At 40.1% G+C, this 12,395-nt stretch overlaps 2 protein-coding genes across 12 annotated transcripts in view; both read left to right on the top strand.

The window, feature by feature from the left end:
• The window catches only part of LOC112139894 (NACHT, LRR and PYD domains-containing protein 12), a 16,312-nt gene extending 9,073 nt beyond the window's left edge, over positions 1 to 7,239 (top strand). For all 11 annotated transcript variants that reach the window (XM_024262735.1, XM_024262734.1, XM_024262736.1 and 8 more), the window contains 7 exons: positions 46 to 219; positions 937 to 1,110; positions 2,563 to 2,736; positions 4,261 to 4,437; positions 5,007 to 5,180; positions 5,958 to 6,131; positions 6,392 to 7,239. In XM_024262735.1, the coding sequence (XP_024118503.1) occupies positions 46 to 219; positions 937 to 1,110; positions 2,563 to 2,736; positions 4,261 to 4,437; positions 5,007 to 5,180; positions 5,958 to 6,131; positions 6,392 to 6,419 (1,075 nt within the window). In that variant the 3' untranslated portion in view covers positions 6,420 to 7,239. The remainder of the gene's footprint in view (positions 1 to 45; positions 220 to 936; positions 1,111 to 2,562; positions 2,737 to 4,260; positions 4,438 to 5,006; positions 5,181 to 5,957; positions 6,132 to 6,391) is intronic.
• Positions 7,240 to 10,200: 2,961 nt separating this feature from the next.
• Positions 10,201 to 12,395, top strand: part of LOC112139903 (zinc finger and SCAN domain-containing protein 2) — a 6,112-nt gene continuing 3,917 nt past the window's right edge. Inside the window, exon 1 of the mRNA XM_024262751.1 lies at positions 10,201 to 10,683. Coding sequence (XP_024118519.1) covers positions 10,515 to 10,683 — 169 coding nt within the window. The 5' untranslated portion in view covers positions 10,201 to 10,514. The remainder of the gene's footprint in view (positions 10,684 to 12,395) is intronic.

The following is a 12,395-nucleotide window of genomic DNA, read 5'->3' on the forward strand; positions in this document are numbered from 1 at the left end:
TATATATATATATATAAACACACACACTTTTCTGTCTGCTTTCAGGTTAGAGAGCTGCAGTTTGTCAGAGATGAGCTGTAAAGCTCTGGGCTCAGCCTTGAAGTCCAATCCATCCAGTCTGACAGAACTGAACCTGGGCCGGAACGACCTGGAGGATGCAGGATTTCTTCATTTTCGTGGTTTTCTGGAAAGTCCAGACTGCAGACTGCAGATTCTGAGGTCAGTAAACAAGCTGAAATCGCTTAAGGATAATATCAGACGGAGATGATTTTGAGGTTTCACTGAAACAGTTATCAGTAGAAAAGTCAGGAGAGGTCCTGACAGAGACTACTGTGTTTTTTTTGTTTTTGTTTTTTTTAAGTTGTGTTTTTAGCATAATCTGGCTGAGGTGAGACTTATACTAAGGTGTGACTTATGTGTGATTTAATTTTTTTTATTAATAGCAAGAATCACTAGAGGACACTGTAGGTGTGTGCATCAATATTTGCTGCTGACAGCAATACAGAAGAATCTACTCTCTGTTTTACACCAAGCTTGGCAGATATTTCCTTGGCAGAATTGTTTTAAAGCAGAGAGCAGAGGATGAAGAAATCAAATCATTTAGTTATTTGAAGGTATGGGGAGAGCTTTGTTGACTTGTAAGTTGTAAGCATGTTCTTTATTTTCTTTAGTAGAAAAGTGTACACATTACTGGAACCCTGGTAATTGATTACATAATTTTTCATCAACAAGGAAGCTTTGGTAGAACATGCGTCCTGCATGACAATATTGTCAGCAGAACCATCAGAAATCTTTAGTCTGACTGTTATCAGACTGTTATCCACCTTGACTGTTATCATATATATATATATACAGATGCTGAACTGCACATTGAACATATTGAACTCAGATTATCCACTTGACACCGTTAACACACACTTTTCTGTCTGCTTTCAGGTTGAAGGACTGCAGTTTGTCGGAGATCAGTTGTAAAGCTCTGGGCTCAGCTCTTAAGTCCAACCCGTCCAATCTGACAGAACTGGACCTGAGCCAAAACGACCTGCAGGATTCAGGATTGCTTCATCTGCGTGGATTTCTAGAAAGTCCAGTCTGCAAACTCAAGATTCTGAGGTCAGTAAATGAGCTGAACTCCCTGATGGATGAGAAGAAAGTACAAGGTGAAGGATTTTCATATGTTTCAGTGGAAGATTTTATGAACATGTGTCATTTACCTGCTGCAAAGCTGAGTTACAACTTGGAGTTATAGCAGCCATCTGATGCATTTCTCTACAAGCTTTCCTTTTCACTCCATGACCTTTTCCAACAAGGTAAAAAAAAAAAAAAAAAACAGGAAAGGGAAACAGGAGGGAATGTTTCCACCACAGTGATGTTTGTCCTGGTTATGTGGCTACTCCTCACTTCCTACTCCTGCTTTACAATTGATCACTTCTATCTAAGCTCAACATTCTAGCATAAACTTTCTGCTTCTAGTGCAAATTCAGCTTTTTCATAAGTAGACTTAGCAAAGTGAATGTTCAATTGAAACTCTGAGGAGATCACAAAATCAAATACATGTTAAATGATATATACTTTATTGATTCCACTAGATGAAACTCATGGTGGTAGGGCAGCACATCCAAAGACAAGTTACCCAGAGGTGGGGAGCTGCCACGCAGTTCGGCACTAATTGCCCGGAAAGACACATGAGGGAGTACAGGATATGATGTCAAAAATCAAGCATCTTTGATCTGGGTTGCAATTTTTGCAATACATCAAAAATGTATTGAGATTTAGGCAACATTGATTCACAAAGATGAAAGGTCCTCACAAACAGACCCCTACACTGCAGCTGCAGCTATGCATCACACAGCACTTTATGGCACAGTAAGTGGGAGCCTAGAAAGAGAGTCATCAAAGCATTGGAATTTAGAGAATGGGTCATGGTGAGGGGAGGAATGCAGGTTTCTATGACAATCTGCTTATCACACTTTCATCTGATTTTGGTTCAGCTGAGAGAATGTGCCCTTGACCTGAGAACGTCATGTTAGTCTGAACTGCAGAAGAAGACTTTTTGCAACATTTTGAGGAGAAGCTCCATAAGAAAACTTCCGAACATGTGTGTCAGGAAAGTGTGAGCTCAGAGTAGCGGGGAAAACCTGACAAGAGGGGAGAGTTTTGGTTGGGAGAAATTCAATAATTAAGTAGATGCAGATCTGTAGCTGTCATAGAGTCAAACAATCTTTAGTCAGGACATGCTTGCTTCATACTTGGACAAAGAAAACAGTCCATGAAAGCGTCTCTTCCAGCGTCTCAGTTCCACTGAGCTGTGATGGAAACATTCTGAAAACATCATAAAGGATGTTTGGAGCATTGGCAGATGTCCACTAGATTAGAGTCAGTCAGACTGTTAAAGTTTCATTTAGTAGTCAGCTGAAGTCAGGAGTCCACTTCACAATCAGTACTGACAGCAGAACCATTAGAATTCTGCAGTCTGGCTGTGACACAGAGATGCTGAGTTGTAAACACCTGAACACGCCTGAGCCACTTCATACCATTTACACCTACTTTTCTGTCTGTTTTCAGGTTGTGGAGATGCGGTTTGTCAGAGACCAGCTGTGAAGCTCTGGGTTCAGCGCTGAAGTCCAACCCATCCAATTTAACAGAACTGGAGCTGAGCCATAACAACCTGGAAGATTCAGGATTTCTTCATCTGCGTGGTTTTCTGGAGAGTCCAGTCTGCAGACTGCAGATCCTGAAGTCAGTAAATAAGATGAGCTTCCTGAAAGATGAGAAAAATGCATCAGATACAGCACGTTCTGATGTTTTACTGTGGCTAAGGGATCAGACTTGACAGAATCATTACAGAAAGAAGGATTTGCTGAAGTTATCTCTGGTGTGTCACTGGGAGGACACATCAGAGCTGCTGAACGGGAGATTCTGGCCACTGAGCCCTAAGCAGACTCTCACTTTTGGTGTCTAACAATCAGCATGACCCACCCGGTCAAGGGACAGCAACAGGTTTTTTTGACTGGTGTGGTACACCTGTCAAACAGCAACACAATCTCCTTAGGTGGCCTTGGAGCACCAGCGTCAAAAAATCAGAGCAAGGGTTTGTTTGTGTTGACAGAGGGAGGAGCTTAAAGTGCATCAGCAGGTTCAGGAGATTAGGGTTTCTGTGTGGAGGTGTTGTGTGTCACACTTAGATTTTCCCCTCTGGGGAAGAAGCTAAGAAAAAAGGATGAGAAACTATAATGGGAAAGGAGCACTGGATAGAAGGGTTAAAAGGTTTGCCAAAATGAGCCTAAACTTGGGGACTTTGTCATGGAAGGCATCACACATCAATGTAAGGATGGGGTCATCTTGACCCCATAAGATAGCACAAGCATTAAAGCATCAGTGTCAATAGAATCAGAGTCACAAAAATAATTAGTAGAAGAAGAGTCAGGAGAGGTTCTGAGAGAACCTAAGTATTCTCTTTGCTGATCAATCTTAGATCGGAAAATTAGCACTTGATAAGAAATACAGTCTGTAACATCAGGGTTGTATCCGTCTGAAGGAGTGATGTTGTAGTATCTCAAGACCTTGGCCGCGTGTAAGTTGTTGAATTACTATTTCTGTCTTAATTAATTTTACTGCCAGATTAGAGAAAATCCATCAAATTAACAACATTTTGAAAGAGTATTAACTAGGGCTGGAAATTGATTAAAAAAACTAACTAATTACTCGCAAACCTGGGAAAATTTGTCGCGATACATTTTTTTAGGTACAGTATTTGCTGACAACTTATTATCTGTGACAATGAAATCAAGCACAAAACTGTACATTTATAACATTTATTTTTAATTAAGACAGTCAATCAATTAAAAAAATATGTCAGATTGATTACTAGATTTTTTTATCTTCTTGTTTTTTAAATAAACAAAATTAATTGTTGGTGTTTGTATTATTCAAAATTTCACATCAAGCACATTAGAGCAACAAACTTCAATCTTTTTTAGTATTTGGAGGATGTTCAAATCTCAGGGAAGAAGATCTTGTTTGTAATGTTTGCAAAGCAAATCTTCCTCCAGAGACACACATATGTCCAAACATTTTCTGGAACCCTAGTGGCTATTCACTGGATATGTCATCAACTGGAACTCTTTGGCTGTACCACATGGCTGCATGACAGTATCGGCAGCAGAACTATCAGAACTCTGCGGTCTGACTGTTATCAGATACATTCATATACAGATGCTGGTCCACTTCACACCTTTTAAACTCCTTTTTGTCTGCCTTCAGGCTGTGGAGCTGCAAGTTGTCAGAGATCAGCTGTGAGGTTCTGGGCTCTGCTCTGAAATCCAACCCATCTAATCTGACAGAACTGGACCTGAGCTGGAATACCGGCATGCAGGATTCAGGATTTCTTCATCTGGAAGGTTTTCTGAAGAGTCCAGACTGCAGACTGCAGATTCTGAGGTCAGTAACTAAGAAGATTGTTTGAATCGCCCTCCTTCCTCACATGACAAACCATTAGGGTGTCGGGGAGGTCACTCTGCAATCAACTCTTAGGCAGGAGGGAGGGGTTGACCCCTTCATTGCTCTCTGCTGGAGTTTGTGCATGAAGGGTGGGTGGTTGCCTGAAGTGTGAGGAGGGGTCTCTTATGGGGGTCCCTGGTTTGTGTCTGAGGTTTGGGTGATACTCATGTCTGGGCTGCAAACTTGTACTGGTCCGAGGACCGCTTGGTACCTGGGCACAGACAAGAAAAATATATACAAGCACTCATCAGGGCTCCCCTGATGAGTGCCAGAGTTCAACATTTGGGTTACAGAGAAGATTCTTGACATAAACATGCATAGGATTGCACCAAAAGTTTTTCACATACAGTACTATCTATCCTCCTTGCTTCTTACCAGTTTCAGTTGAGTAACATCACGGTGACACCTGTTATCAGACACATTCATACACAAAGATGCTGAGCTGCACATTAAATTCCTGAACACACCTGATCCACTTCACACCATTCACACTTTTTGTCTACTTTCAGGTTGAACAACTGTGGTTTGTCTGAGATCAGTTTGGAAGCTTTGGTCTCAGCTCTGAAGCACAACCCAGCCAATCTTACTGAACTGCACTTCAGCCACAACAAAGTCCACGGTTCAGGATTTCTCCATCTGTGGAGCTTTCTGGCGAATCCAGGCTGCAGATTGCAGATTCTAAGGTCAGATTCTCTAGCTGTCATTGTCTAAATCTTCTTCCTTGATGTGATCATGGCAAACATCTACTTTGCTTTTCCAGCAGCAGCTTCTTGTGCAGAAAAGGTCAGTGAAATCACGGAACAATCCGCAACTAGAAACCCAGCTGTTTTCATCCTTAAGAGAAGAGAAGCACAAAACCAAAAGAATGGAGTCCATGAACTTCAGAGAATGTAGAAGCTCCTGACTAGAACATAGTTCAGACTCCACCCAGACAACAGACTGGTGGACAATGCTATCTTTAATCAGGCCTGCTGACCAATGCAGAGTGTGGAGCAGCAGTGAGAAGGCTCCTGCTGCACGAAGCAGACCCAAGATGAAGCTGTTTCAGCTTTAGGTCTGCTTCAAGTTCATGTCAGTCACATGATTGAGTTCAGAGAGCAGAACAGAACAGCTGCTCTTCACAGCAGCAATCCATCCATCCAGAATCTTTCTATCTCCTTCCTGTCATCCGCTCTGCTGGTTCTGCTCACTAACACGAGGCTCTCTTCCATAAAGGATTTTTTTTCTGAGGAACATCTGTAGGAGTTTGACAGATTCTGCCATGCTCTTAATCCCACACTGAACTCCTGAACAGAATCTGCAGCAAGTTTACTGACTCTAATTTTAGGGCCTTGGGGAGCGTGGGGCCCCAGACATCTACCAACTTTTGTCTGATGGTTCAGTTTGGTTCTGTTCAGAAGAACTGAAGAGTAAAAAACATAAACTTTTGTCTAAAACTGAAATCTTTGTTCTTGATTTAGGCTGGAGTTCAGCAGCTTGTCTAATATCAACTGTGAAGCTCTGGTCTCAGCTCTGAAGTCCAACCCATCCCACCTGATAGAACTGAACCTGGGCTTCAACAACCTTCAGGAATCAGATGGTCAGCAGCTCCAGGATCTGTTGGAAAGTCCCAACTTCAAACTGCAGGATCTGAGGTCGGTAGAGGGTTGGAGACAGTCAAGCTTCTTCCAGATTTTTTTTTCTAAAGTTAATCTGAGAGCAAAGATGCAGAGTTTCCTGTTGAGCTTTGAATCAGTGGAGCAGAAGCTCCAACAGGTGAAAAAGACAGGAAGCTGCTGCTCTTAACAGAACTGAAGCTCCTGCTGCTCTTTCTGCTGCTGTGCTGCATCACTGACTCACAGCTGAAGATGAGGAGACACTCCTTCATCTCTATCTGTCTTTGTTCTGTTTACAGTTGGAAGGGAACCGGCTGGTGGTCTTGATCTTCCTCCTGATGGAACAGAAAGGGGCATCAGTAGAGGAGATGTTGTGACTGGAAGTATTCCTGGAAGATGGAGAGTAGAATGATTGAGGAATCGGAGGAAGTGGAGACGAGTGTCAGAGCTGCAGCATGAACTGATCTGAGAGCTGCTCCACTGTCTCTCTAAGCTACAGCTCCCCCAGTGGACTAATGGGAAACTTCATCTTCTCATTCTAAACATAGACGGTCTAAATACTGGGCTTCTCGAGCCATGAGGTCCCCCATTGGAAATGCATTACCTCCACCCCTCGCAAAAGTAGGCCACAGTCTTCACCGTCACTTCCTGATATGTCTATCACCATATTGCAAACGATTGCAACCCATCGACAGCGATTGGTCTGAGTCTCTGTGAGTCATAGCTGAGTCATGGAATCTATAGGAAGTACCGTCTTATTCTTGCTATAGTTGATGATGTCATCCCTCCTGTCATTTGTGTTTCTTTGTATATTTTTGTGTGAGAAAAACTGTGGGAGACAGCTGTGAGCATCTCCATTGATCAAACAAACCAACAGATATTAATGAATCATTGATCAGCTTTCTTTATCGTGGAATATCTTATTTTTCTTTATTTAGAGCTATTCAGAAAATGCTTGACCTTTGAGCGTGCTTGGATTTTTCTAAATTCAATTATCTTTTCTCATCTGTTTTATGGAGCTACTGTCTGGTCACAAACTCCTCAAACTGCACTTAAATCAATGGAGAGTCTGTATAATCGAGCACTGAAAATCAATGTTTTTATATCTGTCGCTATTCAAATAAAATAAATTATTTTATTAATTCAACTCTCCTCATCTGTAATGTAGGGACACTGAAGCAGAAACTCTTGATGGAGAGTAAGAAAGGGGCCTGAGTATTTCTTTGAAACAGCTCCTCCAGTTTCTGTGACCAATCATCAGTCAGACTCAAAAGAACACAGAGTTTCTTCACATGGAGTTTAGAAAAATGTCTGATATTGAAGTGGAAAAACGTTTTCTTTGCAAGTCTGTTAATATTAGTGGTGCCATGTTTTTCATTTTTTTAGGGAACGCTATTGAACTGTAATTATTATTGTGCAGCAGCAAATATCTAGATACAACGGGAAGAAGTGGCTTTATAAAATGTGTTATTATAACAAAGCGATAACATGTTATATTATTAGTTCAGGGTTGATTTTAACCCATAAGAACCCATGGTGACATCAGTGTCAGAAAAAAATTTCTGAAACGTTTTGTGTGGTCAACTTGGTTTGTGGTATTTTCTACACGGTTTATTTTTTAAGGAAAAATGGGTCTGGTTTGTGACTGGCCTTTATAGTAAAGTGTACTCATTGTTATTTTCAAGACCGGTCTAGTAAGGCTTGAGCTAAATGTCATGGCACATTATCCTACTAAAAAAAAGTAGACTGGTCAAAATGCAAGGGCATCAAAAGTACCTGGGGTCAGGCAAAAAGTCGCCGGCCACTTTAATGTGACGAACAAAGGTTTCATTTTGTACCTCACCGCAAATAATCTGTGTATTGTACACACAGCGGGCATGTGATGCTCTTTCACCAAACAGGCATGTGCTTGTCTCATACAGTGTTCACACTGGACTGTCTCTACTGTTGAGGTAGCCCTCTACTAGCCTCCCCAAGTTGGTTGATAAGGAAGTGAGGGACGAAAAAAGCTAGGTTTGAAAGATGAATCCGTTTATTAGCTTCACGTGGTCAAAGAGGTGTAACCATATGTGGTTCGTCCTCTAACTGGTTATGTTATGTGTGTCCATCTAGATGTGGTGTCCAATAAATGATGTCTTCTGTTGCACATTGGAAAAATACCTAGACTAAACATGCCCGTCAACAATAATAACAAGGCACTTGTTTTCATCAGTTTGCTTCATCAAAATGAAATCATATTAAGGGTACTACAAATATGTAGCATAAACAATATTTAAAAAGATAAGACATACGGGGTAAAACAAACCAATGGGACCAAACTGAAGAGTGCATGTAGGGGGGTGAATGAGAAGCCTGATGACTCAACGCAGAGCTGCAGCAACGATATGGACACGGCAGGAAGACAAAGGGAGAGCTCACATGAAGAGCTCATAAGGTAGATCTTTTATTTCCCCTCTTTGACCTAGGAGGAGGAAAAAAGGGCAGGCACCAGGAAAACACTCAGATAACTGTAAAAATCCATCTTTAATAATTATATTTGTCCAAGAATATTTTGAAGGTAATGAGTCACAAGTGAATTAACCTTTATTGATACCTTTATTGACAAGTATGCCACCTCCTTCTTAAGAGAGAAGGGAGAACCACGTTCCAGTAGAGTTGTACAGTTGCTTTATAAGCCATAATTGCTTGACGTTTATCCTCAGTTTCCACAATTTTTTAACAGTGGCAACAGCTTGTTCTGCTTCTCTGTTAGCTGCTTGTGACATTTGAAAAACCAAAGTCTCTGGAAGTCCTCGAATAACTCACTGCTGTATTAAGGATGCGAACCATTATCCAACACTACATTTTCCGACACTCCCTGTTGACCAAATTTATCCATCATTGCAGCAATGATTGTGCCTACTGAAACAACATTATCATGAAAAGTAATCCACCACGAACAGGTTAATCTTCCTATCACAGAACAACAAGTCTGTTCCTACCCTTTACTATGGTATTTGTTGCACTGGTGTGGTCACCAGTGGCTCTCTGGACTTTTTTGTGCTATGAGCATGTGTTGCAGTTCTCCACAAGCTTGTTGACGTGCACAGAGAACCCTGGCCATCACACTTGCTCTGCATTTCACGATTCCTTGATGACCTCTGTGAATCTGAATATAAGGATTTCTTGCCTCATAGTTGACAGGATCCTGAATTTTCAACCTTAGTCCAACCTATCAGCCTTCTCAAGGCCTAAAGCAGTGTTGTATTCTGCAGCTGTGTGTTCTGGCCATGTAGCACAATCTGCATAATATACAACTCTTTTGCAGCATCTGTGACATGCGATGCTAACAAACTGGCGGCCCGCCAGTTTGAGACTTGGGGGCCACAAATTTGTAGACGTCTACTCTAAAACATGTGTCAAAGTCAAGCCCCGGGGGCTGGATCCGGTCCTCCGTGTAATTATATTCGGCCCTTCAGATTATTTATTTTATTGTTATTAATGTTCCGATGTTATTTTGTGATTATTTCTAACTTGTATAATTTTGACACAATATATTTTTATAGAGACTAAAACAGTGAAAGTTATTTAAGATTTAAGTTGAATCATTCTGGAATAATATTCCTGTATTTTTATTATTCAAGATTCAAAATTTACGGTTTTAATGTTTTAAAAATTGGCATTATGCTAGCTTTTTGTAATAGTTTGGCATTTACAATTTTTTGGAATTTAGCTAATATTTCAGCTACATACTAGCGGTTTTGGCTAATTTAGGCTTTTGTTTTAAGATTAACAATAAATTATATCTTCCAATTGTGTCTTGTCTTCAATAAATTCTTGCTCAAACAGCCCTAAGAAATTGAGTCGTTTTACTTCTGGGTAGGAAAAAACTAACGAAAACAACTAATATTTGATATATAATTTTGTTTAGTGTTCTAAAGGTAATATATGATAATATATATGGATATAGTTCACTCGGAAAGGCTTAAGTAAATCATGGTATGGCTCCTTTAACATAATGTAGTAAAAATACATTCTGTTTGTTACATGTAGTGTTTTTAGGAAAGTGTGAAGATTATGGAACTGCACTCCAGACCAGGTGGTGGCGCTAATACAGCAGGACGTTGTTTTTCAGCTACCACAGTAAAGAGTTAACAAGGCGAAGAAGAACGGAACGAAGCGCTAGCTGTGTTAGCTTGTGTTCAGAAAACGGTGGTGTTTTGTTCGGACGTTTGTGAGGTTTTTGGACAGAAAGGACGATACGTGGTTCGTGTCGGACCTCTCAGCGTTTTCCAAAGTGTCGTAAATGAGTGAATACGTGTTGAACGTAAAGACAACGTGGCTGTGATTGAGAGACTAGCAGATGATCGGAGCTGCTGCTGTTCAGAGGACGGCGGTGTTTGTGTGAGTTGGAGCTGAAGATCTTCTGCAGCTGCAGGAACCATGTCTTCACTTCAGTCTCTGAGAGAGTTTATCAGCGAGCGACTAGCTGCTGCTGCTGAAGAAATCTTCAGACACTGTGAAGGAACCATCGTCCAGTACGAGCAGGAGCTCTGTCGTCAGCGCAAACTGCTGGATATCAGAAAACCACAGCTTCAACCAAACGCTATAGGTATGTTCACTTCATCAAAGGAGGGAAGCCTTCATCTTTCGGAACATTCTGATCCACGGTCTTGTGGACCGATGACTGCTTTGTTAGATGATTGCGGTCCGCCATCTTGAAGCGGTAAACAGGCGCGTAGGAGCCGTTAGCTTCTTTCAGGCTTAGGTTTTTCTCCACGAAGCCCAATGAGGCAAGTTTTATGGGCTATATAAATTGAATTAAATTTTCCGCCTTTTGTTGCTTCTCTATACAAACCAGGGCAAAAAAAAGGCCTACCTACAGTTTTGGTAATTAAAACGCATATATATATCTTTTTCTTTCATTTTAAAAGCAACACGTATAGTGTCGTGCCAAGACAGGCATAAAGTGTGGCGTTTTGTCCCATATACAACCAAACGTCAAAAGACATAAAAAGATGGTTGGTTAAGAGAGAAAACCACCCAGAAGTGTTGGCTATAGAGATCATCTAATCACGAAAGATTTGTTTGTCCATGGATTATTTTTCAATGTTAAACCCGGGGTCTGCAACCTGAAGCTCTGGAGCCACATGTAGTTCTTTTACCTCCCAGATATGGCTCTTTAGTTCAAGAAAAATAGCCTTTGTAAATAAAAAAAGGGATAAGTTTAACTTTATTCAACTCTTTTACAAGTAGTTGAGTTACAGTATGTAGAACTCCTATAACAATTCATTTTTTTAAGTTTGCCAAAGTTCTATTAAAACATTTGGGCACATTTTTGAGGGCTTTGTACCACAGTAAATTAATTGGAGGTCAATGAGAACAGCCTGAATTAAAGATAATTGGATTATGCAGCAGGTTTTCTATTTTTGGAAAAAAAGTTGGCCAAATGGTCCAAAAATCTGAAAAGGGTCACTTATAATTAGCTCAGATTCAATTTTTGCTAGTTAAATTTACAAATTTCTGGGTTAGATTAATCAAAAACGATATAATAAACTTTGTATAGTTTATTTTTAAATATCACTACTGACATTACACTCCCTACTTCTACATTTCCTGCATTGAGATTATCCTGCATGGGTCAAGGTGTCTTATTTTGAAAAGGAGTCATGTGAACCTCTGCCAGGTTATAAACAATTTCATATTTAGGAAAAAGACGTCTGTTTTTGTTTTATTTGTGATAATAAATAAAAAAAAACATAAAAGCAACAGTAATAAAAATCTGTGTCTTATTTTTCTAAAGACTATGGCTCCTACTGGGTTGTAGTCTGTAAGAAATGGACCTGAATAGCTCTTTAAATGTTGAAGGTTCAAGCCCCTGGTTTAAACATATATAAAGGTTTTATGGTTGTAACAGCATGTTTGTTTGATAATTTGATGACTTAAAAAAGTGTTTTTATTTTATTTGTCTGCAACAAAGAAGTCTTTTTAAATTTTAAGTCTGTTAATGAAACAAATATTTAAGAAAAAATAATAGATGAGAAAGAAAGTAAATGCAATCAAACAAAGTCACTAAAAGTAAGCAAAAACGTTCATGCCCTGGAATCAAACACAGAATTCAGCACCTTGTTTTCTTGCAATACCGTTGCCCAGGGATGTCCCCTGGGCAATTGCAGTTAACTCCTAGTACCCTGGGCTTTAGGCTGATTATTCAAATATAATAGGGCTTTCGACACTGAATGTGACACAATAAAATGGTTTGAACAAATGATTTTGTATGTGACAAAACTGCAGTTTTTTTCTTTTTTTTTTTTTTTTATACAT

The sequence above is a fragment of the Oryzias melastigma genome, linkage group LG2, assembly GCF_002922805.2.
Source record: "Oryzias melastigma strain HK-1 linkage group LG2, ASM292280v2, whole genome shotgun sequence".
NCBI lineage: Eukaryota > Metazoa > Chordata > Actinopteri > Beloniformes > Adrianichthyidae > Oryzias > Oryzias melastigma.